At 43.3% G+C, this 27987-nt stretch overlaps 1 protein-coding gene across 3 annotated transcripts in view; it reads left to right on the top strand.

Moving 5' to 3' along the window:
* The window catches only part of PRDM1 (PR/SET domain 1), a 61275-nt gene that overhangs the window by 14410 nt on the left and 18878 nt on the right, over positions 1–27987 (top strand). Inside the window, exons 1-2 of one of the 3 annotated variants that reach the window (XM_050316548.1) lie at positions 23248–23318; positions 24827–25075. In XM_050316548.1, coding sequence (XP_050172505.1) covers positions 24893–25075 — 183 coding nt within the window. In that variant the 5' untranslated portion in view covers positions 23248–23318; positions 24827–24892. Of the gene's footprint in view, positions 1–23247; positions 23319–24793; positions 25076–27987 lie in introns of those variants that run through there. The other 2 variants (XM_050316549.1, XM_050316547.1) reach the window with 2 other exon arrangements.

Genomic DNA, 27987 nt, shown 5'->3' with positions numbered 1-27987 from the left:
TGGGTGCCTCCTGGGCTCGCCATGTGTTCAGGGCACACCTCATGGACCAGCAAAACCTAAACCAAGGTCAGGCCCATTGCCATGGCACTCACGGCTGCATGGTTCAACACCAAAGGGAGCCCAAAGGCAGCTCTTAACACCTCTGCCTGTAGTCTGAATGTTGTCAGTAATGACATCAAGGGTGAACACCAAGAGAGGATAAAGTGAATGTGAAAGTGGATGGTGTTTGCTTATGAAATGTAAAGTCTGAATATGTTCACCAAACTGCCTCAGGTCTGTAGCTCCAGAAGCAGAGCAGTTGCATTTATATCATTGTGTTTTGGAAAAGATCAAACATGTAAATAAATGGCACAAGTAGTGCAGGACCCCATTTTTTATTATATACATAGAGGTACATGAGAAATCAATGTATTTTACGTTGCTCCCATGTTTTTACTTCTGGCAGCAGTTACAGAGCCCTGCTCACAGGTGCAGGAGTTCTCTGGTTGTTACTTCCCTGAGGGGGGGGCTTTCTCAAGCGTCCATGCAGATTTCAGGCAAAAGTCTGGAAAAGGTAAAATGCTGAGGGAAGAAGATCGAACTCTTCAAACCCTCTGCAGGTTTCAGGCTGTTCTGTTCTTGTCCATAAAAGAATTTAGTAGGCATATATTTTATGTGTGTAGGTACATCAGTAAATGCATAAAAATACATACGTCTGTTTTCAATAAAAGTGTTTCATGTTCTAAACATCTTCCAGATAAGATCTTAAAAATCTTAGGCTTCACATTTTCTTGAACAGGCTTGTTCAGGGAAACGAAAGAGAGTGCTTGACAAGATTATGGTGTTGCTTCTATACGTTTCCTTTATTCTTGTGGCTAAAAGGAAATTACAATGTGTTGTTAAGTCAAAACGTGGTCTGTGGAGCTGAACCAAAAAACCTTTAAATGGAATAAAATTCCCTTTCTGATAAAGGGGAAAACTACACAGCAGAGAGACAGGATATCTTTAATTTAAATAGTGGGTTTAGGTATATTAATTTGAGTTCAAAGCATCTTTCAAAGGGTATGATGCCCACATTTTTAATTTTACCTAATACTGAGCATCTGGTGTGGACTGGTTTGTGGTACTGAGAGCAAAAGGAAATACATTACTCATAGATGAAAGGAGTGAGGGGGAATCACTGTCCTAACTAAAAATAGCCTTTTTTCCACCAGTTAATATCAGCTGGAGGTTTGATTAAATAGTAATTGTCTAGAAAAAGACAATAATTGAGTGTGACTGTTTCCTTTCAGGGGCCAGGCCCAGGTGGTGAAAGTTAAGTATTGTCCTTCAGATAAGGTCCTGAAAGCAGTTTTCCTGAATGTCCACGGAGCCCTTCTGCAAAATGTCCTTTCTGGGTGCTGAGCTGCAGACAGACAAAATCCAGGCCTTTTCTCAGGACAGCAGCAGTTTTCAGGGATGTAGCACTGGAGGATTTTATGGCTGCATTGCAGATACAAGCTGGCTCACCTCTTTGGCTGGAACTCTAACCCAGAGGTGCAGAGATCACAAGAGACAAATGTCTTGAATTAAGAAATGGGGTTGACATCTATAAACGTCAGAGCACATCTAGTAGGCAACATGTGTAATAAGACTATAACATTATAACTAATAGGGAGATTGGAAAGCTGAAAAAAAATGCAGCTTCTGTTCAGATCTGCACATTCAAAAACAAAATATACCAGATTAATTTTTTTTTTTGTTCCTCGTCTCTCCCTTTATTTATTCATCTGAATCCCTATGGTCTTTTCCTAAAAATCAGTCTTTTTTTTTTTTTCAGTAAGAGGTTAGTAACAACTTTGCCTAGCTTGATTAGAGTACATTGTGAAGAAATGCGTGTTTCTGTGAGGTCAACAATATTTCCCTGTAGATTTCTAGAAGGTTATTCTCTCTGAATGACCCCTTTATGCTCAATAATGTTAACACTTACCATTTGTCTAGGACTTTATGTATCATGAATATCTAAACATTATTTAATTAACCTTTGCAAGTGTCCAGTGAGCCAGAGAGCCATGAGATACAGCCAGACAGGAAATACTTTTTCTGCAGAACTTTTCAAGTTGGTACTTATTCCAAGCTGAATGGACTCAAAACTTTGGCGGACTTTTCATGGAGGAAAAGTGGAGGAGGAGAGAGCGTGAGAGACACAGTGGCTTGCTGCAAAATAGCCAAAAGTTACACAGTGCTCCCTGGGGAAGGGAAAAGCTATTCATTTCAACCCTTTATCCTGCTTGGTGAGGTTTTGGGACTTCAGCCTTCTGCCTCCATATGCTGAATTAGGACTATAATGGCTGAGCCAGAGTCAGGCCAGCTCTGCTGGGTGGTCTGGGGACAAACACTTGGAGACAAGGCCAGCAGCCAGCATGGCCTTCTAGTGAGAGCAGCTCCCAAAAGCTTAGCTGGCTGTAGCTCAGACTGTCTTTTGTTTCGCGCTTTGCATAAATGGTCTCACTGCAAGGTGAGGCTGAACTCTCATCCAGACTGAGAAACCACTTGAAAAATAGCACATGTTCTACCAAGAAGCCTGGATTTTGGCCATGCGTCATTTTCCAAGGGAAGCTGACCCCTCGGGTCAATAAAGGTAGTTGCTTCAAAGACACAGCAGAAATTGATAGTGTATTCAGTCTGAGAATTCAGATAACTTTATTCTATGGTTTAAACCATTAGAACACACTTTTTCTGAAATAGGTGGGGATATTTGCATTTTTATATAGGGAAACAGAGGCACGGGAAAGGTACCAGGGGTGCCAGAAGCCACATAAGAGGCCTGTGGAAGAGCTAAGAACAGAACTCAGGTTTCCTGATACCAGCACCTGTGATTCAGCCACAGCACACTGTGAGGGCAGGACAGGAAGAAGCAAAGAGATAAAAAATTAGTTTCTTCTGAAAGTGAAAACTCTTCTTGCTTCAGTTAGTGTTTTCTATTATATGCTAATCATTGCTGCTTCCCTATAATCTAATTTTTCTTTACCAGTTGAGTTTAACCATGAATGTTGCATTGGCACCTACCCCTGGAAACTCTTGGCCTTCTGCTAACCACAGATTGGTAGGCTAAAATGAGACACTGCCCATTGAGAGTATAATCCTGGTCTGCAGGGGGCACAGAGGTTTCTTTCCCTCTGGGAAGCAGCCAGTGGTTTACAGTAGCTGGAGCCTTGAACTCCACATTTAGTACTGCACACCATGCTGAAAGTTAAATGAACTTTAAAGATGGGGAGAGTGGTCTTTAACCGAGGAGAAGAGTGACAAGTTTGCTTGTGGCAACTTTAAAATTTCAAATGTATTTTCTACATGTTTAAAGAGTGTGTTAACTATGAGTTCAGGAAAGCAGGTATTTACCTGTCTTCATTCCTTGCAAATATAGTGGAAAACCAATATAATTCTGTCCACATTTATTAATGTGTTTTAATAGGGAAAAAAAAAAAGGGGTAAATAAGTCCTCTGAAAACAGGCTAAAATGAAGGAAAGATGAGAGTTCATGGCTTCCATATTTTGAGCCTGTGACTTCCAAAATCAAAAGCCCATTAATCCTAATGGATTGACTTCCAAATTTCCTTGGATTTGTATTGCTGGACTTGTCTCTCCCTAGGGCTTAGCTGGATCCCTGCAGATAGATTTTTAGGTTTATATGCTGTAATTCCACTTAGTCCAGCTGTAAACTTGTGGTGGCTGAATTAATATATTATAGGGTGAAAAAAAGAAAAAAAGTATACCTACAAACCCCCTAGCTTGTATATCAAATCCTGAGGGGGAAAAACTGGGCATTTCAATTAGTTGGTTATGTGGCCTGATTGAAGAACAGCCCCGTGGCTAACAAAGCTTTGTCTGTAGTATCAGCTTGCTCCTCATCCACCAGGACAAATAGAGTGGTTGGTCATTAACGGGCTAGCCATCGGGTAGGGGTTTTGTTCTTAAATGGGGGCTTTGTCTTATCCCTGCTGTTTAAGCCCTCTCCAAGCACTCCTCACCTGTCATATCTGTCATACATTTAATTCATCACGCTCTCTGGTCAAAAGCTACACTGATAGTATCAGAAGAAGAGGAGGGGGCTTCTTATAACTTTAGCGATCAAAGGAGATTACCAAGCAAATAAGATTTTAATGAAGACGGCAGGTTTGGAAAGGAGAATTTACTGCATTGCGAATCTCTAACACATAAATGTTCGTTTTATCTGTGTAGTATTTGAAAGTGGAAGCCCAAACTATTACAGAAGGAAAGATGGATACATGTGTTGGTGCCTGGTTTTAATTAAAAACACAGAGGGAGGAGATGTAGGGGGGGGAAAAGAGCTCTTTTATTTCACTTTAAAGATCATATTTTTATTCTGTAAATATGATAAGCAGACTGTGTTAAAACACAAGTTTGTTTTAATGATGGCAAATACATCAAGCAATTTGCCACTGAACTGATATTGTCAGGCCAATGCTCTCTGTTATTTGACCTAAGTTTCAAAACATCAATCACAATACTGAAATACACTTGGGTCTCACTGTATCTATTCAAGAGGCAAAGTAGGCAGGGAGTTCCAGTCACAGTCACTGAAACCCACATGTTCCTGGGGTAGTACATGATGGAGGCCAGAGCTAACAGAAATGCAGCTTCTGCGTCACTGACTGTTTTAGGCAAAGGCAGCCTTGTGCCAGGTGAGTGGAGAAAACTAAACACCTTCCCTTACACATTCACATGGAGAAGAATGTGCTGCCCTGTGGTGCTTTGTCATAGAATGCGAGCCTGCAGCATCCTCATCTTAATTCACTGTTACCTTCTATTAAACCCACAGTCTTTTCGCAGAGGAATTTTTCCTTTGGGACTGTCAGTCCAGAACACTTACTCTGTTTTCTGATAACGTGGCAACAACTGATAGGGAATTATTTATTGCAGTTCCTATTGCTACTGGTGTGCAGTATTTAAATGCTGCAAAGGAAGTCATTTGGAGATTCATTTAGCAGCAGAGATGCTTCACTGGAAACAGAAAGGTTATGGAGCAGATCATCTTGAGTGCCATCACGTGACACGTACAAGAGAACTGGGGGATCCGGCCTGCCCAGCATGGATTTATTGCTTGACTAATCTGGTCTCCTTATGGCAAGGTGACCTGCTTGGTGGATGAAGGAAAGGCTCTGGATGTTGTCTACCTGGACTTCAGTAAAACCTTTGATACTGTCTTCCACAGCAATCTCCTGGAGAAACTGGCTGCTTATGGCTTGGACAGGTGCACTCTTTTCCGGGTAAAAACCTGTCTGGATGGCCAGGCCCGGAGAGTGGTGGTGAAGGGAGTTCCATACATCTGGCAGCCAGTCAGTGGAGTTCCCCAGTTCAGTACTGGGGGCAGTTCTGTTTAAAGTCTTTACTGACAACCTGGACAAGGGGTTTGAGTTCACCCTTTGTCAGTTCACAGAGAACACCGAGTTGAGCAGGAGTTGATCTGCTGGAGAGTAGGAAGGCTCTGCAGAGAGATATGGACAGGACAGGCTGGGTCAACGGACCAGGGCCAATTGTATGAGGTTCAACAAAGTGAAGTGCCTGGTCCTGCACATGGGTCACAACAACCCCCTGCAACACTACAGGCTGGGGGGGAAGAATGACTGGAAAGATGCCTGGTAGAGAAGGACCTCAGAACGCCGGTCAGCAGTGGCTAAACATGAGCCAGCAGTGTGCCCAGGTGGCCAAGAGGGCCAGTGGCATCCTGGCTTGTATCAGCAGTGTTGCCAGCAGTGATCATCCCCCTGTACTCGGTACTTGGGAGGCCAACCTCAAATTCTGTGTTTAGTTCTGGACACCTCACTGCAAGAAAGACATTGAGGTGCTGGACCGAGTCCAGGGGAGAGCATCAAGTCTTATGAGGAGATGCTGAGGGAGCTGAAGTGGTTTAACCTGGAGAAAAGGAGGCTCAGGGAGGACTTTACTGCTCTCTATGACTAGAGGAAACAGCCTCAAGTTGCACAAAGGGAGGTTCTGGTTGGATATAATAGGAAAAACTTCTTCACTGGAAGGGTTGTCAAGCAGTGGAACAGGCTGCCCAGGGAAGTGGTGGAGTGCCCATCTCTGGAAGAGCTATTTAAAAGCCATGTAGGTGGTGGCACTTAGAAACATGGTTTAGTGATGGACTTGGTAATGCTGGGCCTAATGATCTTTAAGGCCTATGATCTTAAAGGTCTTTTCCAACTGAAACAATTCTATGAATTTATAAAGCAGTGCTTCAGGCACTGGTGGGCATCTGCACAGTGTATGGAGCCAAATCTGCCCTGTTGGCAACAGAACTAGGCAGCTTTATTTTTGCAGGTTTTCCTTGTGGTGGAAAGAAAGCCTTTGCAGTTGCTGAAGCCTTTGATAAAAGAAGGGGTAGTTTGTATTATTAGCACGGATGTTAGCATCTTTACTTCAAAGACATGGGGGAAGTGGCTGCCTAGCTTTCTTTAAATTGAATTAAAAATGTGGGGTCCAGGAAGGAGCTCACAAAACCATGTCTGAACTTGTCAGCCTCTACGGGTTTGGGTGGAAAACTCCGGTTCTCACTTTCCGCTGAGTAATACTGAGAGCTCATTATTTGTGTGGTTTTCAACCTCTAGCTATGAATTATGAATGATTTATTTAAGAAGTGATAAACTATCAGTCTGTCCTTAAGCTAAGAGGGGGTCCCTACAGCTTTGGTGTTTTACATTCAGCAAGGAGAGGGTCCTCAGCACTCTTCTGATAGCAGTTAGTATCTCCTATTTTCATTTGAGGGCCAGTATCCATCCCTTAAGATGCTTGTCTGTAGCCTGCAGGATCTTCTGATAAGTGAGGCCCAATGAACTAGTTTGACTGAAAGAGAGATGAAAATGCCCATGAAGTCTGTCATCTGGTGGCATGAATTTAGCTAAACCAAAGTCAGACTTCGATTTGTTTGCAAACAAAGATGGGATAAAGACACAGCCAGGACTAGTTCAGAAACTCTGCTTGAATCTTGCTTTGAGTAAACATGTCAACAAGTAGCTTCTAAACTGATTTGCTTTAATCAGTTGTGATAAAAACTGCGCATGAATAGGGCCTGTATTTATTTGATACTGTGATGAGATGGTATGGCAGAGGCAGCTGCAGCAGGGCTCTCCCAGTGCTCCCACCAGCTCAGTGGATGGGTGTTAGTGGCAGTGCCAGTTGTTCTGCAAAACTCTGCCCTGCAAATAGGGTTCACACATGTGCCAGACACAAACATTTGCATTTACTGTTGGTTTAAGGACCTCCATTATTTTATTCATCTGGAAACTGTAGGCGTTTTGTCTTTTCTTTGTTTTTCTCTCCTTAAGTTAAGGTGGCAGAGGCAAACTTAAAATATAGTCTTTCACAAATTAGAAATTCTGAGAAGGTGCTTGAGTTACTTGATGTATAGACCAATCATCTCCACTAACATGTTCTGGTTATAGATTTTAATAGGTAATTGCAAGACTAAAGTACTTAGGTAAAGAAATGTTTTTTAAAATAACATAACTCCACATGACAGCATATAAAAGTCAAAAGACAGAGCAATTCATGGGTTATTGTTACAAAACTAATCTTTCAAATGAGCTCCTAAAATACTCTGTGGTTGAAGTTTCACTTAAGGAAATTTACTTTTAAGCCACTTACTCCAAGTTGTCTACAGAAAACTTCAAAAACTTTTTGTTGTTGTTGTCAGGAAAAGAAAGAAAAATAGCATGGGGATTTTTTTCTGTGTTAAAGCAAGTGCTTTTAAAATGTGTCAGCCTATACCTGACTGGAATTAAAAAAAAAAAAAATTACCTTCAGAAACTGGGCATCAGTTTTCTTCGACAGCACAGAAGCCACCATGCTAACACTTAGAACTGCAACACATCAACTGGTCTTATAGCTCATACTTATTCTCTGCATCAAAGCTCTGGTGAGGGGGAGTAAAAACAGAGAGTGAGAGAGCGAAAGAGTCAAGCTCTTCAGAGCCTCTAATGACGCGTGCCAAACACGTGGAAGGTAAATCCCCTAATTCAGTCTATTCTTTCAGCATTCCCTGGCGGGCAGCCAAGCTAAATATTTCTGCTGGATAAAAAATGCACCCTCCTATGCGGCACTTTCTTAGCAGGATGGCTCTCCAGCTTTAGCGGAGGGGGCTTCTCTGGGGGAAAGCCAACATGTGTGTTCTCTTATCTATTTATTTATTTTATTAAAAAGGGGCTTTATGGGCTGTGATTGGATTAACTTAGTGAACCCTGGAGGAAGAGGAAAAACAAATTGGGAAGCTGGTTTAGCACCCCCACCTTTTTGTCATCTTCTTTTGGGATTTCCTGGCTGGCTGCCACCTTGAGCCTGTTGAATGTTCTTTAGATCAATCAATTAAAAAGGCTTTAATATTTGGGTGATTGGAACGCAACATATGGGCTGCTGGTGCGGATGTCATGTGGTGCGTGGAGTTAATTGAAATGATTAATAGAGGTGTTAGTTTCTTCAAGACTAATTGAAGAAAGAATATAATTGGAAGCATGGACTAACCATTATTGTCGACTTTTTTTAACATATTGTGTCCCTTAAACACTTGTACATGTTTATAAGCATGCAGATGGACTTGTTTAGATTTCTTCAATGTGGTGATTTGCAAATTCACATCAACTGTAAAAAAGTCAAATTTATTTGTATGTAATTTAATCAGAAAAAAATATTTCCCTGTGTCTTGCCTGTTTTCAGTAACCAGTACATACACTGAATTTCTGGTACCTGTTTGCTTTACATCCTTGCTAGATTTAAGCCAACGGATCCATTCTCACTGTTGTCTGTGGGGTTACAGCATCCGTCCACAGAAACTGATCATGAGCCTTTGAAGGTCTGTTAGTGCCCTCTTCTCTCTGTGCAGTGAGTTGTGATAGCACTCTGTGCATTTGTGCCAAGTATTTCAGAGAAATAGCATCTTGATCATACTGTCCCACACTTTTTCAGCTTGACCATATTTCAAAGGGATCCAGTTATCTACATAAAGCAGTGGCAGAAGCTTGGATTTGAGAATCTGAAAGAAATGTGAAGTAAAAGAAGTTCTGAGGATTTAACTGAGACCAGCTCTTTTGGCCTCTCCACCTTCTTTAAGAATAATACATACTTCTTTCAGGACTAGTAGCCTGGGAATTTTAAATCAAAATTGTTAAGCTATTGTGAAATACAAAAATGAAAGCCATGAACTAGCTGCAGAGGACATCTGGCAGCAAGGAGAGGGTATGAAGGATGTGTCCCTGAAAGTCATCCTGCTGCACAATGGGGCTCTCAGGTTAGAAATGGGGAAACAGAGAAAACATGACAATCTCTCATCTGCAGTCAGTACGGGCTGACTGCCCGAGCGCTGTGCAAGGAGAAGCAGTGTTGCGTCCTGCTTGCTGCTGGGCTGTGGTTACGAGTGCCGTAGCAAACTTTTAGCTGGGGATTTCTTAAAACTGAAGATCGTGGCTTAAGTAACTTGTGAATCTGCTAGAGGGCAAATGGTGAGCCGTGGGAGAAGAAAATCAGGCAAGATGGCAATGAAGTGTTGATCCAAAAGGTAAGTCAGTTTGGATTTAGGATAGTTAAGCTACAGTTTTAAGTGCCTTTTTTTTTTAACACCAGCCTTCTTTTTGCCTGCTTTTTGGTAATACAGGAAAAGCTTATGCTTAATGTTAATGTTCTGGAAAAGAACTGTCTTCCTGGAAGGGACATACACATTGTCTCTATTTGTTTTCCTTTGCACATGTGGTGTGCATATAGCTTATGCATTTGTGCATCTTTTTCAGTAGTCAGAAAGTTTATTCTGCAGCCCAGGATAAATTGAACAGAGAAGTGGTAGATAAGTTTAGAGAGGGTTTGTTGTTGGCTTAGAAGAAAAGAGTATAGGATGGTTTTAATATTTTAGAGTCTTCCCACACAGATTTCCAGTGATGCTTTGAAGGCAACTGTGTGTCTGCAAAGACTTTGAGCCTCCCCGGAAGATGTGGCCTGACTTGTGTACAGATCTGAGCAAAGCGTTTGTAGAGAGGAAGTGGCTGTCCTGTACTGGGGGCTGAGAGGAAGGGAAGACATTAGGTCTGATTGCAAGCTTCCCTTACTCCCTGTTGCCTGATTTGTGTGCACATAGTGCTAATAGTTTTAGATGAGAGGGCTATGCTGGAACAGACTGGTGTGAATTAATCTTTCAAAAAAAATTCTTTTATTATAATTATTTGGTGATGAGATTAGTCATTTTATGATTTGTTTTTATTACAGCAAGCTACTGCAATTACACAGTCACTTATTTATTTTTTTAATCTTAACAGTGATGAAAAATAGGAGTCTCAGCATTCCACTGTCTCCATTGCCCATTAGGATTTAGTGTATTAAAAGGAGCAGATTATGTAAACTTGTTGGAACAGGAGCGTCCTCTCTGTCTTTATCAAACACTGCCATGTTGTATAATGAATACGATTCTAGTACACTGGTCTGGGTCACTGATAGAGGAACAGCAGTCCAAGGAAAAAGAATTTAGAGCTATGCACATGCTTTGTATGGGACTTATGCGTGATGGTAATATTCTCATTCTCATATAAAGGAGAATGTTCATCCCCCCTAAAATTAATCTCAGGAAACTGATATCTAGTATAAGCAATGCTGGTATCATCACTTGTTGCTAAGACAGACAGACCATTTGCATTAGGATATCCCACTTTTAGATGCTCATAAATCTACCAAATTCTAAACGTGTGGCTCAGGTCTTTCTTGCATTTTCCTTTCTTCTGGCTAAATCTATTCTGTCGTTTCCAAGAACTTGGCTATGACAAAAATTGTATTGCTAACATTAAGAGTGTGACAACTTTTTTTTTTTTTGAAAAGTAATTCCCACCATGATAGCCCCCATTTTCTGGAGTAGAAGTTTGAATGACGGGTTCAGTGGCTCAGTGAAGGACAGTATATGTGACAGGGGAGGGTGGGGACTGTCAATGTCTGGGATGCTTAAATACCATTCCCTCTGCAGGAGCACTTCCCAGTTCATGTATCTCCACCTGCGCTTCACTTGCATTGGGTCTCTGTCAGAGGCTCAACACACTCCAGTCCTGTCCCCACCTCCATCTCTCGCTCTCACACCCAGGAGAATTGCTTTTGAGCTGGAAGCCAAGATGGACTGGCAGAGTAGCCCTCGCAGGAGCTGTAGGAGGGCATCAAGGCTCGCTTCAATGAGTGAACGCTGTAGGGTTTGGAACGGAGCACCCAAACTGAGAGCAGAGGAGTGTGTGTTCAGTGCGTGCTACTGCAAACCATCCTGAGGCCAGAGAGTTATCAAAAGGAACTCTCTTTAAAAGCCTGTGGACAAGAGCTGAACCTGGAGGGGATTATGAAGGAGGAGAGGCTATGCCCAGAGATCAGCAGTGTCAGGGAAGAGGAAAACTGAGAGTAAGGTTGGTACAGGACCGAAGGATTTATCTTTGTGGGTTATTGTAGACAAAGAAGAGCAAGCTCAGTGTTAAAAGCGGGTGGGATGTAAGCCAGCTCTGATCCAAAAGCTGCCTGACTGCATTAGCACGGTGCTAAGCCCAAGCTAATATATCCGGCTTCTCACCAGGGCTTATTAGCTCGGGCTCAGTGCCACACTAACATAGTCACAGGAGTTCCAGTAGGCTTGACACCATGTCTTCTCTACCTGTGAACAGAGCTCACTGCTATGTGCCTGCAGAGGAGCACCAGGAGATGCCTGGAGACTTAACTACACCACACTGCTGTGCAGGCTGTGGAGGCCAAGCCTGCTGGTCAGCAGGAAAGGGCACATGGGGATGGAGAGCGTGCCATGTCTGCTTAGATCAGGACAGGAAAGAAGTGCAGTGCGGATGAGGAACCAGCAGGGACAGAAACTGGCTTGATGAGAAGACTTGGCACACAGGAGCCTGGGTGTGGGAGTGGAAGATGGGAGTGACTGGAAAGGGAAACTACAAGAGGGGTCAGGAGGAACAAGCTGAGGACTTGCTGGGCAAGGAAACCAATCAGAAGTCTGAGATGAAGTCTGTGAGAAGGAGAACGAACTCCACACCAAACCCGGCATGAAATCAAGATGCCTGAGAGCAGTCATTCCTCTGCTTTCAGCAGGTCTCCTGGGGAAATTCACCAACAGAAGTGTCCTATCCCTTACAATGTTTGTGCTGACCTTGCCAAAAACAACCGTATGGTTGCTCTGAGCCAGGTCTGCCAGCTTCCTGCAGAAGTCTGCCTGTGGCAGATCGTAATATCCCAGCTCTGTTGCTGATCTGTTTAGGCATCAGTGTAGTGCCAGGTCATAACATCTCTGCCTTTTCTATTTCCAGTTTCAAAAATCAGCATAAAAACTGTAGAAAAGCATTACTAAAATTGCAAATTCAAGTTCTCCAGACTTAAAGTTGTTTGCCTAACCCCAATTTGATCCTCTTATGCATTATGATACAGTCTTTAATTACTCCTTTAATTACTGTTAACTGGTTACTTGCCTCATTCAGGCATAAGACAAGCTTGCTAGGGGAGATGAATTGGGGTGGTGTAATAAAATGTTATCTTTAAGACACCTCTTCTCTCCGTCTCATTTGCTGCAGCATTAGGAAGTAAGATGACCATGGTAGAAAAAAATGCTGCTCTTCTCAGAGCAGGTGAGCTCTGCTCTGAAAAGCTAGGTATTATTTCTTCTGTAATTCTGTATATTATTCATGCCAGTTCACCTCAGCAAAGCCTTTTGCAGGTGGGCAATAATTTTGACATCTTTCTGGGTGCCTGATGTGAAGCCCTGCAAAATACAGGGCCATCACAGATGCCAGGAAGAGAAATGCTTTGAACATAGAAAGTAATGTGCTGTGCTGAGTAAATCGGCTGTTCTGCATCCCAAAATTAATGTATGCTTTTGATGTTAATGTCATTGTGTCTCCATAGCCCTTCTGCAGAGCGAGAATAGCAATAATACCTTCATCAACATATGGGGGAGGTATTGTGAAAATCAGATTAGTCATTATTTGATGTTTGTGAGGCGTTCTAGTGCTGCTGTTCTGATGAGCAAAGCGGAAAAATACAAGACAAAATTGGTTGTCTTCATTTGAATGGTCTGTGGTTAAAGTAAGGTACTGGGCCTTTCAAGGACAAAGGAGAGAAAAAGAATCTGGAAAAATTACTCTTTTAGTCAGCACTCTTCTTCCTGAACACCGAATGAAGTGGGGAAAAAGATGGTGCATCATATACCAGGAGTGCAGAACTAAGTTTCTTCATGCAATCCTAGATCTCCTGGCATCTCCTACCAATCGAAAAGAGTGCCTGAGTTTGCACCATAATAGGTCTCCATTTACTGACATTTTGGAGCGTTTGTCTCACTGCAAAGCTTGGGGGTTTCTGTGTGAAACTGTTGTCTTGCAAATCTGATGGTTCACTGTAAGTTTTTACAGAACTTTGACTCAGTTTCAGGGAAGGAGGAATGAAGAAGCAGAAGAGTGAACTTGTGGAAGCTGAAACCCTCCTTTCCCTGGGTTTGAGCAATCTGTGCTCTTATGAAACCTTCTGAAATCTCATTTGCTGATGTCTTTCTGACCCCCAAAATTATTCTTGTGCAAATGTTGACACCCAGCAGAGATGAAATCATTGACTTGGGAAAACATATCAAGCTTATCAGAAACTGCAGGATTCCAACAATACAGTAGCAACATCAGCCTTTCCTTTTTTTTTTTTTTCTTGTATTTTTTAAAAATTGTTTGTGGTTGGCAGATGGTATTGTGAATCAGGTTGTACATAACTGAGGGAGCAGAATGTTTTTTCAGTTCATATGAACCCAAATCCATGTCACCTATCAAACTGGTTTTATTTTCTAGTCTTCTGCGTGCTTGATATTTTTACTAATTTTATGTTGACAGTTTTCATTACACACTCACAGAATGTACAAGCAGAACAAGAACTAGATATGTTTCCCAACTGAATTCAGGCTGTCTGTAAATTTTCTCTGTGTGTTTTACACACAGCTCACGGAAATCAAAGGACATCAAAGTTTCTCCATTGACCACCTGAAATTGGTTAGTCCTCAGTTGTTTTTCTGATGATTTTGATACTAAATTTCTGTGATTTGATTGCTAAAGGAAAGTTATTTAAAAGTGGATGGACAAACTATCAGAAAAATGTTGAGGCTTTGGTCTCCTGTATCATGCCATTAGACATCAGGCAGGACAGAAGGAACAATTACAATGTCTTTATTCATGGACATCTGTGGAGCCAAAAGGTGCATTAAAACTTGATTTCATATCTTGGATGTTTAGGGTCACAAAGTAATTCCACAAAGAAAACTGTTTCTAAGGAGTTTGCATAGGAGAAGGGAGCTGTCCTATAATAAACTTGCAAAAAATCAAAATAGTCTTGTTGGTTCAAAAACGTCAATTTTGAGCTCTGCTGTTCAAAAGTGAATTTTGGTTTTTTATGTTTTAAATTAAAGGCGTGTCTGAATGTTCATTATCCCTACGATAAAAGCAGTAGAAATAGGTACAAAATGGCTCTTGTGCAATCTTGTAATTTACCTTTATTTTAAACTGGCTTACACATCTTAATACATTATGACAATCAGAATTATCAGGCCACCAGGAGGAGAGGAGTTTGTTTTGTTAATTGCTCTTGTTAAGCCTAATTACAGAACGGGGTGGAGTGGATGTGAGGGGAGGGAGGAATCTGCTAGCAAGAGGAAATTCTAAAATCCTCGGAGCAGTTCCAGACAGTGTGTGTTGAGGAGCGAGAGCGCGGGTGTGGTGTGGTGTGCGTGAGCATGCGTGTGTGTGTGTAAGGGTGTGAGAGTGAATGACAGACTTTCCATATGGACTAAAATCCTGAGATGCATAAGCTGGAGGTGGGGAACCTGTGCTGTGCGGACACATGAAGGTACAGCTGAACAAAGAACTGTGCTGTAATTTTCTTTATGAACTCTTTTTTTTTTTTTTTTTTTTTTGGCTGGGGGAGGGAGGGTGGTTGGGACATGATGCAGATTACTTACTTTGCTGTTAATTTTTGAGGCTTGTATTAGATTGAGTGTTAAAATGGTTTGCTGATATGTTGCGCCATTCTTTGATATTACAGGTTGCCACACAGTTGTGGGTTGGTATCCTAAAGCCCTTTGAAACATTTTCCTTCTTCCCGGTGATCTTAGCAGAGATGTGCTGCTCGCAGACTGTGTTATTCGCTTATACTTTCCAATGGAAAGCAAAGAGCCCCTCTGCCCTGCAGTATTCCGGTTTGTTTATGTGCCCCACATTATGCTGTTGGCGACTTACTGTGCCTGACCTGCATTGTCAGCCCCCTCCGTTGCCTCGGGAGCCTCCGGCACAGAAGTTTCTGATAAGGCAGTTTCAAACGAGCCAGACGCAAAGTGAATGATTCTATAACAAATCTGTGTTCTTCTGCGGGGTATGTTACCTGACTTGTTTGCTGCCAAGGTGGTTTTATTGTTTTGGCTACTGGGTGGAGGGAGGAGACTAGAACAGCAGACGAGTCACGCTTTTGTTTTGCTTAATTATAACGTACACTTTAAATAAAACCTTTCAGTGCCATGAATTAAATGGCATTGCAATCCTGCACAGGAAGAAAAATGCTACTGCTGTTGTAGCTGACAGCTGAGTGGTTAGATGGCCAGCGTGGGTCTGAGGCTCAGAAGCCTTTTCTTTGCTGGCTGGAGATACTGCTGGGTAAATGTGTTTACTTTTTCCTTAGTATTTATACTAGTTAATGTGTCGCACTAGATAAATCTACTTCCTGAGTCCATCTTTCAACTTGCTCTCTTCCCTTCCAATTGACAAATGGTTTGAGTTTGACACCGTTTTATCAGTTGAGCCCCTGCTGGGTGCTGCATGCCTGCTTGTTTCTGCTTTATCATGAAAAGTGAATTATCTGCGATATTTTGCTACCATCTAACTAGCAGTTGGCAGGCTTTTCTATATGAACTGATTTAGCTTTCAGCAAGGGGAGGCTGTTGTCTTTCGCTGTAAAGCCGTGTTGTTGCTCTCCAGGAAAACAAAAGATCCCGGAGCTTTCTGCACCACAATCTGCTGCTGTCCCACTTTCAAGGAGGTGTTTTGTTTGTTGCGGCAGCTTCCTATCTTAAAATGATAAATTGAGCGGACATGTGTGCTGTTTTAAACCACTGTCTCCAGGGCTTTGTGTTCACTTAGGATAAAATACATTATTTTGTGGTAGGCTCTGATTTAAACTTGATTTAAATTTGGTTTAAAGATTACGGAGCAAAAGGGAAAGCATCAACATCTTCAGCAGTGGTAGTCGGAAGAGGAATAGCTGTCAGAAGAAGAACTCTACTGACTTAACCTCAAGTGGGTTGCAAATGCATTAGGGATTCATTAATATTAATAGTGGAATAGACATTTCCTGCTTTTGTTTGACATCTTCCACGCTCTGGGTTTTTTTTTTTTTTTTTTTTTTAAGAGCAACTTGAAGTGCAGTTTTAACACTTATTCAAGTTACTACAAGGATGATAAGCTAAAGTTAAACAGAAGGAGACCTCTGGATGTGTGGGTTTGGTCTCAGGGAGTCCTGGAATTTGGTGCTGGGCCTTAGAGAAAAAATGTGGTAAACTCTTGGGTGAGGCTTTCAGGGCAGTTTGCAAAATGGATCTGCTAGGTACAACTGAAACCAGAATAAACTATTGTCAAAACAAATTGTTCCGTGGGGTGACAGGAAGGTCACTATCAAAATGGCATGTAAAGGTTATTAGCTGTGTAGATTTCTAAGGTGGAGACTGTATTGGCTTGTTCACAAGTTCGGGGGGGAAAAAAGAAAATCCAGACCATCCTTGAGTCTACAAATATTTTGTGATGTTGGCTGAACAGTTCAGTTTGAAAAATAATAGATCCAAGGTAATTTTTACTTGTTTTCCATCTTCTAAATCCTGTGCTGCACATTTTTTCATGCTTCTGTTTTGTCATCAGCAGACTTCCAACATTTCTTCCAAGAAAATAAGACGGAAATTTGAGAAAAACAACAAATATATTTGAGACATAAAGTAAAACCAAGAACATTGTCAGCACCAAGAGGAAGTGCAATGATCGTTTTTCAGCATCACAGTTTCACCCACTGAGCCCTTTAAATAAGAGAACTTGTGACTGTGAAATGAGGCAGAATCTTGTTTTTTTTTACAGAAAACACAGTTAATAGTCTCAGTCCATAAAATGTTAAAACAGGTAAGCTCCCCCAAAGACCTAGTCTGGCAGGTCTAGTGATGCAGCAGCTACAAATGAAGAAGTGCACGTGAGTTTGGCAGCTCTTACTGATAGGGCAATTTGAATTGTCAGTGTGTGTCTGCTCTACTTGTTGAGCCTAATGAAAAGTACAGTTTAATCACTGGTGTGCCAAATTGACCATGATTAGCTGTTATTGCAGATTAGCGCATTGTCTGGGGCTCCAGAATTATTGATCCGGGTGCTGTGCTCTGGTGTTTTCTGTGCCCTCTATCGTAACCTCTTCTTAATGCTTAGGGTAGAGAAGCAGGAAAGGAGAGTAGGAGGGAAGAAGTCCAGATGGGAAGAAAACAGGTCCTGAAAAGACCACATAGGAACTAGGTCAGGTACTCTGGAGATTAAAGAAGCATGCTTCATCCCTGGACGCAGGAGGCAGGGACAAGTAGCATACAATTACGAGGAATTAGAACGGCAACAAGTAGTGCAGATTTATCAGCTTTAATTGTCTATTGTCAGGACAGAGCCCTTCTTGTAGATCAGGCGCTGCCAATGCTTTAATACCTCTAATGGACTCTCTATTGTGGGATTATCTCTCCTAAGGACAATGTATTTCTTAAAACTAGTTGTTTTGGGAAAGGGAGAAAAAAAAGACAAAAAAAAGTAGCTGCAGCCCTCTTTTTTTTTTTTTTTTTCCTTTTTCTTCTCTGGTTTGTCACATTCTGCAGGAAGTAGCTGAGAGCCCAGTGTTGCTCTTCTGTCAGCAGCGCTATTCCTTCAGGGGAACTGATAGATACCTATTGAACATTAACCCCCTTTGCTCCACCTTCCCCAACGAGCTCCTCCAGAAACAATAGCCGGTTGATAAAGAGCAGATAAGCAAGGACACCCGGCTTAAGAATCTCTCTGCTATCTTTATTTTAAAAGCTTTCCTGGGTTTTGCAAAGTAAACATTACAACATTTAAAGAAGGATAAGGTGTCAACTATTTAATGAGAAGTTGTGTTTAATAGCAGAGGAATTCTTCCCTCCCCCACCCAACACATAGGTATGAAAAGACTGTTATTTCACCACCCTGAGGTAGGAGAGGTGAAGAAATGACAACTGTACTCTTAGAAGATTAAAAAGTGGTCCTTCGGACCAACCCTACCAGATTCCCTAATCAGCTCTAAACATACAGTTACTGTATTTCGAATCCTTTGGTCCTAGATGCACGGTAGTCACATTGCTAGATCTGTGATAATCTGTGGGTAAATATTTTCATTTCCACCACATGCACTTTGTCATGGTGTATAGCTGTTGTTTTTGTTAATCTGTTTTGAAACGCACTCTGTGGCCAGCTCTTTGTCTGAGAAAAAGTGGCGTGGTTCCACCCATGAATCTCACCCTCCTTCTGCGATGTTCATCAGCTCCAGGAGACTGGTAAACCCAGAGAGTGTCTGAAATGAAAACGGAATTGTGTAGCGGCAGAATCTGAAGTTTCACTATTGTTCATATCACGTCTTACCAGGCAGGTTTAACAGAGAATACCCCAAAAAGTGTCATGACTGCCAAGCTGGGAAGAGACATGGAAGTTGAAATAATGCAGTTAATTCTGAGGTGGCTTCATTATTTCAGCTTGTTGTGGGGCTGATACATGAAATATTCACAGGAGCGAGGTTTCTAATGTATTCATACCATCCTATTCCTCTTCTCTGACAGTTTAGAAATCAGCCTATTTTAAATGAAAGTTTTCCAAACCGCACCCATTTTTCGTCCCCTTGTCACCAGTAAGGTTGGAAAGTGGTTGGAATGGTTTGGCCTGTGTCGTTAATTTTTCCTCAGACTCAGCTGCAATGGATAGAATATTCAAAAGTCCATGTTTGGGATGTGAAAGGTTGATTTTTGTGCTCAAGTTTTCTTGTCCAATATGAACTTGGGTTTATAGAAACATGCAATGACAATAAAAGTGTTGTTGTATGGGCTTCTGGTTGTCATTCTTACCTTTCCCAAGACCACCATTGCTCAGAAGTGTGATGGGAAGGCTGATGGTAGACAAGAAGGGAACATCTGTGGTCCACCTTCTCACAGAGCCTTCTTGCCCTCCTGACAGCAGGCCTATACAGCCTTGTCTCCTTCTCAGACTCAAGCCTCAACAAGAGGAAATGGCTGAAGCTTAGTTCTTGCTTCTGTGTGCTGGGAGAATGTTTTTATTCCATTGGAGGATTGTTTTGGCTTATTTGTATGTCATCTGAGCAGTATTTTAATAAGGCCTCGCTGGAAACAAAAAGGGATATGGTATTTTAGTTTGACTCCTCTTTTCTCTTTTTAAGGAAAATTTCTTGAGAGGATAAAACAACAGAAACCAAAAGTGATGTTAAGGCTTGCACTAGGCAGTAGCTGAGAGTGCAGCCAAAAGATCGGCTCTTGGTAGTGCTCAGCTGAGACAAAAATAAACATTTGGCATTTGGAAGTGCTACAAGGCAATGACCAGGGTGCTCTGTAATTAAAAGCAGTCCCTGAAAGCTGCATGTGTTAATTCAAAAGCCTCCTCGGTACACCACACACCACCCCAAATGCCCTTGCAAAAACCTTCATGTAGATTCAAGTGCAATTTTAATTTCTCTCCTTATAGGCAATACCATGCTAAAGTTGTCTAGGGCATACAAAGCCTCTGAGATCATATCTGAAACCTATAGGCACTGTTTTACAAAGGTCAGACCAGTCTGTGAGAAGATGGCTGTAACTTTTCCTGTTGCACAGTCACTAGAGTGTGCTGGGTCTCTCTTTCCCTTGAATCTGACAGCAACCACGTTTTCAAAAGCGTGGCCCCATAACGTGAATGTGTATCAGAACTTGAAAGCAAGTTCTTCTTAGAGTTTGATTTCTCAGTTGGCTTTTAAAAGATGTGCAGTCGTGCAACTACATGGTGTACCTTCTTCAAGTAATGACCACAACTGGTCCCCAAATGTTTACCAGCACAAGGATGCCTACATGCAGGAAGTGGGAAATGGGGGTGGGTCTGGTAGTTACCCTTGATGTGGTCAATCTGCCACTGACCTTGTTTGGGGAAGGGGAAGGGGAGGATGTGAAAATGAGACTCTTCTTTAATCTCTTGTGTGCATTTTATCTCCCCTCCAACTTTCTGAAGAAATTTCATCTATTAGAGCCAGCTCCCTTCCCTCCGTCTTCCCCTTACAGCAGGTAGGGATAACAGCAGCAGCGGCAGCTGAGGCTGAGTTGCGCAGGCTTGTTGTTGAGCTGAAGTGGTGATAGCATCAAAGGAAATGGATGGGGATTTCTGAGATCAGAGCTGTTAGGGCCATTCATGATTTGTTGCCAGGCTGAAAGCTGCTGGAGAGGAGAGCTGCCTGAGAAATGCTGATTAATACAGTAATTGAGGTTTTCTCTGAGCGAGAAGGGAAAAAATAAAATATGACTAAAAATGTTCTTTTTGAAATGAACAACATTTTGAGATTGCACATTCCAGACAATAGCAGCTACTGGTACAAACGATTTCTATAAAAGAGCAGAAAACTTCTGGTTGAACAGGGCGTCTTTTTATGTTTCTCTCTTAAGGAGGAAGGTCAGAAGGTCAGTCTATATATTTCTTTAATGGCAGAGTTTCCTTTGTGTTTCTTACTTCAGTACACATTCTTAACAATTTGTTTCTGTCTCTTTTTCTTGATAATCTTGGTTTTATTCCAGATCAGGCACTGTTAGGCTAGACCTGCACAACAGTGAAACCTCTTCTCCTGCACTATGGTAGTTCTGGGCTCAGCTTCACTGAGGCACCTGGAGCTAATTTCAGGATAGCCTCGGAGTGTGCCTCAGAGTTCTTTGAAGTCCATAGGTTTCATAGGCTGTACTTGCCTCCTCAGGCTCCAGGGAAAGAGCTGCACTGACCTGGGATAGTGGCATCCTCCTGTCCTGAGGAACATTTTACTTCATCTGATCTGATCTAATCTCTGATTCCTCTTGTTTTCCAGCCCAAAAGCATTCTCAGTTCCTTGAAAAGCAGATTTGCTTTTTTCCCTGCTCTTCTTCACGTTAAGAAGATCACTCCCTGAAGGAAACACATCAACCCTTTCTTCTTGCCCCCTCCCTCCTCCCCTTTTTTGTTTTTCTTTCAAGCTAACAGGGAAGTGAAAAGCTCTGAAACAGCTGCCTCTCGGAGTGAGACTATTTTTTGGTAAAATAATCACCTTCAGTATGACTACATTGTTTTTCTGTTCTATGCAGTGTGACTCAGCATCAGTTAATTAACCCAATCAAGTAGGCCGGATTTCTCTCCTTTAATGAATGGTTCTTCCTACTTCAGAGTCTTCCTAGACCTCATTTTGGATGTGCCTGGGTTTTACTGGGTATATCCAATTACACTTACATCCTTCAGCCCAGTGCTCAGGCCACCTCTCTTGTGGAATTACGCTGTGGTGGCAGTTAAGCCAGGACACTGACTTGCCAGCAGTTGCCCTACTTACGTCTGCTGCCACGAGCCCTCCCGTGCTAGTGCATACGGAAGGTCTTTACACAGATATGCTATTCTCAGCATCACAGGCCGAAAATGGCAAGTAATCCTTTCCACACGTCTTTTTATCAGTGGGAGGAGGATCAGGTTAAGGGAAAGGGGTTTGTGTATGCCTGTCAGAGAGACAGACAGGCACCTGATTGTATAAAACCTGCTTCCCTCCCCCACCCCCCCGGCCACCGCTTCTCCCTTTTTCCTGTGAAGAAATACATAACACCCAGATCACCCTAAAATATAAGTGATGTATGTTTAGAAGAAGAATGTGAAACTGGTTGCCATGTAAAGTGCCTGGAAAGTGATGAGAAATAAGCTTGCAGATGTGTGAGAAGAAGGAAAAGTAGTAGAGTTGCCTCACAGTGCAACAGCTAGTGTTCGCACTGGGCTGTGGATGGCTATAAATGGAATTGTGCATCACTGTTCCTCTGAGCCTGAGGACGCCTCACTAAAGAGGCAGGACCACTGAAGGAAGTAAGGCATCTGGTTGTTTTGTAATGAGAAGCAGGAATGCTCTTAATAATAAACAAACAGGACATTGTATGCCATCATCACAGGATGTCCTTCCTTCAGCCAGCATGCTGACTTGGATCGGAGGAAAAAAAAATTGGGTGCGGGGTTCTGCTGATTGCTCTACCAATCCTCCTTCCATCACCAGCATGTTCCTGGATGGTCACTTACACATTGCCCTATGCAAGATCTGTGCTCATTTTCTTACCACACTGTGAAGGAGGCAACGGGTTTGGAGATACTGACTGCCGTACCCTGCTGTTGTGAGCTTCCCTGCTGTTAATCTAGGGAGAGGGGGAAGGTTTTCTTTAAAGGAAGAATCAGAAATGTTTTTCCCAGCTCCTTTTACAGGCATTGATTAGAAGGAGACTCAGGAAAGGGATAAAATCAAAACTCTGAAACTCCCAAATGCGACATCTCAAGTGAAGTAGTGCTATGATTGTTAAGGTCTGGGAGCAAGCACTTTGAATCGAGTTTTAAATCAATATTCCTTGGTAACTTGGGAGTAATTTTAATTGTTATTTTTTATAACATTCTATCAAGTCAAACTGCAGAAGAACGAAAGCGGGCATGTGTTGAACTCCGGAGCTTAAAAATAGCACGAGAAACAGATTTCTAGTAAAAGTTGCCTCAGGTGCGCTCTGCGCGAAGCGCCCGCCCGGCAGACCGAGGCGGCGGGGCAGCGCCGCGGCTCTCCCTGCTGACGTCTGGGTCGAAAGGGAAGGGGGAAAAAAAAAAAAAAAAAAAGGGAAAAAAAAAGTGATGTAAAAAAACCAACGCGGGTGGGCTGGGCGGGGGCAGGGGCCGCAGGTAGGGTCCCACCTCCCGCGCTGTGGGAGAGAGGCCGAGGGAAGGAGGGAGGGAGGGGCCGGTGCGAGAGCGCGGGCGGGCGCGGCGGGCGAGCGGCGGGCGGGCCGTGGCGAGCGGAGCGCGCGGCTGTGGCAGGCGGCCCCCAGCGTTCCCCAGCGGCAAGAGCAGCAGCACCTGTCTGACAGCGGGGGAGGGAGGAGCGGGAGGGGAGCGGCGGCTGGAGGTGTGAGTCAGTCTCCCGGGGACCCGGCCGCTGGAAGGAAGGAGAAATGTTTACTCTGTAGAGATGAGCCAGGTTTGCCGCCGCCGGTGGGCTTCGGTGTGGAAACGCGCGCGGACTCTGCCCCGGTAAGGAGCGCGATGCCGTCCCCCCTTCACACCCGTCTCCACCTCCCCGGCTCCTGCTTCTCGCCCGCCCCGGCGCCCGCGGGACGCGGGACGGAGCAAAAGTTTCCTCGTCGCCTCTCCCGGATCGAGAGCGCTCCTCTGATCGGCATTAACCCTTTCGCTCCGCCGCGCAGCTGTCACCACCACCTCCTCCCCCCTTCCCCCGCGGCCTGAGTTTCGCTGTTAGCCCCCTCTCCCCATATCACGCCGAGGGTCCGTCACTGTCGCACCGCTCGCCCCGACCGCACTCGGGACGGGGCGCGGGGTTGGTCCCGCGGCGACCGCGGGAGGGGGCTGAGTGCCGCGACCCCTACCCCAGCCTCTCCGGGCAGCCTGGACGTGACTCCCGGCAGGGGCGGTCCCAGGGGAGCTCTGGGGGTCTCCCCCGAGCGCAAGTCAGTCAGACCTGAACCTCTTTCTCGGAAGATCGTGCGCTCTCAGTCTTCGCGTTTCGTTTTTCCCGGAGGAGGGGTGTGAACTTCGTAGTAGTTGCGTATTCGAAAAGGAAAAATGAAGGGATCTTACGCTGGGTTGAATGTCATTCCCAGCTACCGGCGTAGGCACAGATTTTGGTGAACCTTATGGAAAGAACCTGACCCTAATACCTGTTCGAGGATAGCTTTGATAACAGCGCTTCTGTCCTGAACAGACCGAGGGGCTGAAGGACTTGCTGGAATTGTCCTGCTAGGCTCATATCTAATGCTTTGAGGTAGTAATTCAAGGAGGTACCATCAAAATCAAAAGGGATGGAACACTTTAAAAAAAATATTTATTTGTTTCCCCTGCTCCTGTTCTGTTTTGAACCCCAAAAATGTGTTGAAGAGCTTTGTTCAGAGCTGCTACTGCTGCTACGGTGATGCTGGCAGGATGTCGGCTTTCTCAGCCTTCCATGCCAAAGGATAAGGGGACGTCAGGAGGAGGCGGGGGGGCCAGGTTGTTTTGAAAGTTGTTTGTGTGTTGAAAGCCGGTGGGAAAGTTCAGGCTTCCCCATTTGGAAGAGGCAAGGCTGGGTTCCGCTCTTCCAACATGCGCTTTCCATTTTTAGCTTCATTCAGACGCAGACAGCGGCTCCTTTCCTCTTCCTCTCCTTGTTTGTGACACTTTTCTGAGGCAGCTTTTCCACAGGCGACTAAGTGGTCTCGCGGCCATGACCCCACATTTTCTTCAGCACGGAATATTTTTTTCTCTGAAGCATTAAGGAAAGGGTCTGAAAGAGGTAAAGCAGTTGTCAGCCTAGGGATTTTTTCCTCTGTTTTTGTTCCCTCATTATTACCAAGGCTGGCATTTTAAGGCGCTGCTTCAGTCACAGCAGCTTCGTTTACACTGCTTTTTGGCTATTACTCAACTGTACCAACTATCCTGCATACGCTTTTAAAGTGTCACAGACTACTGTATTAGTCACACTGTATCAACGGAAACCACAACACTGAAGGACAATGAGGATTAAAGGCTGTTTTCTTTTTTTCCAGGCTGCTACACAGTGTAGCTCGAACACTGTGAGTTTCAAGAATCTGGTGAAAGGGAGAGAGTGGACAATGAAAATGGACATGGAGGATGCTGACATGACTCTGTGGACAGAAGCTGATTTTGAAGAGAAGTGCACATACATTGTAAATGATCACCCGTTGGATCCCAGTGCCGATGGAGGCACCCTAACTCAGGCAGAGGCTTCCTTGCCAAGGAACTTGACTTTCAAATATGCATCTAACTGCAAAGAGGTAAGCGGCAACGCTCTGGGGAAGGTTGGAGTCAGACAAGGCAAATCACAGCGCTTTGGAAAGCGTGTGCCTGTCTTTGATTCTTTTACATAGACAAACACACGCCCCACCACCAACAACAAAAGCTGCCCACTAGCTTTTAATATGGGACCCTAATAACTTTTTTAAGAAACTGTGAGCTGGTCATCTGTTGTGTAATATTTTCATTGAAAATTGCAGCCAACCTATCCCTGACACTGGTTCTGTACCAATTCGCAAACAGTTAAATTTTCACACAATTTGAACAGCATCTGAATAAGCATATTTAAACTGTGGGGTAGTTCTCTGTGCCAATTTCTAGACTGCTGTTTGCCAGGACCATTCATTGCCTCTGGCTCAGAGATTAAAGTGCCTCGGTTGTCCAATAAATAGCTTTAAAAAACATAGAGGGGGGAAAAAAAACCAAATTCCTGGAAATGTGTTTAATTATTTCTTTTTGTTTTCCCTTTGGTTATGAAATTGCTTTATTCTTTTCTTAAGCTTGTTGTATTCTCGACTTCCTAAATTCTTAAAAACTCCAGCGCTCTGGTTAAGAAAGTAATGGTAGGACTGTAACAAGCTTGACAGAAGGGTGACCATAGCTTAAATTAACTTTTGTTTATCTGGGACAGTATCTTCACTGGTAGCTAGCTGCATGAGTCTGTCCTATCCTTGTCCCTGGAGTGGGTACATTCTTTGTTGTTGTTTCAGAAGGGCTGGAAAGAAATGAGCCCGGATGAGCAATTTGGTTTTGTGTTTACTCCTTCATATAGAGTAGCTATTATAGCTAGGTGTGATGTTCGTAGGGTAATAACCCAAGGGACAACCCTTCATTTCTCCTTGTGCTGAGACTTGTGGTATAGCAACTATTACCTGTGCTTCTGCTTTGGCTAAACACACTGACCACAGAGCTGAAAAGAAGAGGTACACTCATCCGTGCCTATCAAATATTTCCTTCCAGAGCAGGTACTTGTTTAATCCTGTGTACAGAAATAGGGCCAGACTCCCAGCTGAAGGGTGTTGACACCGTGGAATTTAGCTTGGCAGTGCCTAATACAGTGCCTAGTAGGTTTGGTAAGAGGTAAAAGCTAAATTCTCCGTGAAATCACTCTTCCCGTCCGCCCTGCCCTGCCCTGCAGAACTTTGGCAGAGAAAGGTCATGCTCCAAAAAAAAAGTGTGAAACCTTGCTTTGTGTTATTGCATTGTTAGATAGGTCTTACTTTGGCAAGAGCAGGGAAATAAAGCTGTGACTGTTGTATGATATGAGAGGATTTCTTGGTTGAAGGATGAGCTTGCAGCACGACAGCTCGGGTCGATCCTTGGCAGCCAGCTGGTGACTGATTGCTGAGGCTGCTTGCTCTCTCTGCCCTGTTGAGTCGTCCTGTTGCAGCTGGAGATATCTGAAGAGCTTTCAAAATTCCCAGCGCTGTGTTTGGAAACACTGAGATGTAATTTCCTTACTCTCTGGCTTAGATCAGTGAATCAGGGTAGGAAGATTGTTGCCATCTCTGTATAAGAGACAGGGGAGAGAGAAGTTGTTGAAAGATTGTTAGTTCTTCCTTGTAAAATGTGACCTGTGCAGCTCCCTGCTAATGGGAGTCTGAATATAGGACATCCTCCTTTTGTTCTCCTAAACTCCCTCCGGTCTTTTATTTGTGCTGAATTGCACCTACCGTAAGGAGCAATAGGAACTTTCAAACCCTGACTATCTCTAAGGTAGCTCTGGAAGAAAAGGCCGATATGATGCTTTTTTTGCCCACCTTCTGTGAAAGCTACTGTCCCTACTGCATGTACAGACAGGTCACTCATTTGCTACTCATCTGAAGGGTTAAGTAGTTGTAACTGGTATAATGTGCTTGCATTCTAGCAACTTTTGACATGAAACATTTTTCTTTCTGTCTGCCTTCGAAGCTTGATTTTGTTCAGTGGGGTCAGGACTGGATGTGTGTATTGCTCCTGAACATCAGTGTTTATGGGGTCAGTGAGGGAGCCTGATTCTGGTTTTGACCTCATGGAAAACCACTGGAGTCCTGACAGCTCGGTAGGGTGGGTTTTTTCACTTACGAAAGGATGAAGTAAGACTTCAGGGGATGCGTGCATGCGTGTTTGGCAGTGGGTTTCAGATGTGAGCTGTCTTCATTGTTAACTTTGGGGAGAGCTGCGGCTTCATCTGGCCTAGAGTTTTAAATGCTGAGTCAGTTTATTGTCAAAAAACATATATAATACATCGCTTGTGAAATGCTAATACTGTCATGATTAGATCACGAAAATCCTAGTGTTGTGATGATTAGTATTGTGTCTCCGGTTGGATCAGGAAAAGTACTGCGTGCCTTCTTAGGAGGGAGGAAGTACAACTGCTGTTGTTTGGGGAGGGTTGCTTTTTCTGTTTCTTCTCTTTGAATGCTTTGTGGAGCGAGTAGCTCTTCTTTAAAGGTTTATGCAATTTGCAAGGGAGCCCGTGACACGTCATCATACTCTTGTTTATTCTTGGATCTTGATCAGGGACTTTTCTGAAGGACACATTTTTTGCTGTGAGTTCACAGAATGTGTCAGCATTTTAAAAAATGAATTACTACTGCTCGTAACATTTTAGGCTGTTAGATTTGCATGAAGTCATTTATTTATTTCTATGCATGAATTATTTATCCTTTCCTCCAGTTTTGGCAATTGTCAAAAAGTGAAGAAATGCGGCGTTAGGTTCATGTTCTAGAAGGACATATGTGAATGATCTTTTCATGCAGACATTTAAAAACATTGTTATTCAATAGTTTTTCCTTTGGTCTCAGTGCTTAAAGCCCCAACAGCTCTTGATATAAAGTGCCAGTTACTTTGCTGTCTTGAGTATTACTAGTGCCTCATCCTGGTCTGTGAGCTTAGACAGAGCAAAACATAT

This window comes from Myiozetetes cayanensis, unplaced genomic scaffold (genome assembly GCF_022539395.1).
Source record: "Myiozetetes cayanensis isolate MyiCay16 unplaced genomic scaffold, myiCay2020 scf2-11, whole genome shotgun sequence".
NCBI lineage: Eukaryota > Metazoa > Chordata > Aves > Passeriformes > Tyrannidae > Myiozetetes > Myiozetetes cayanensis.
Note: the sequence above shows the minus strand (reverse complement) of the source record. Positions and strands in the feature narration are given on the sequence as shown.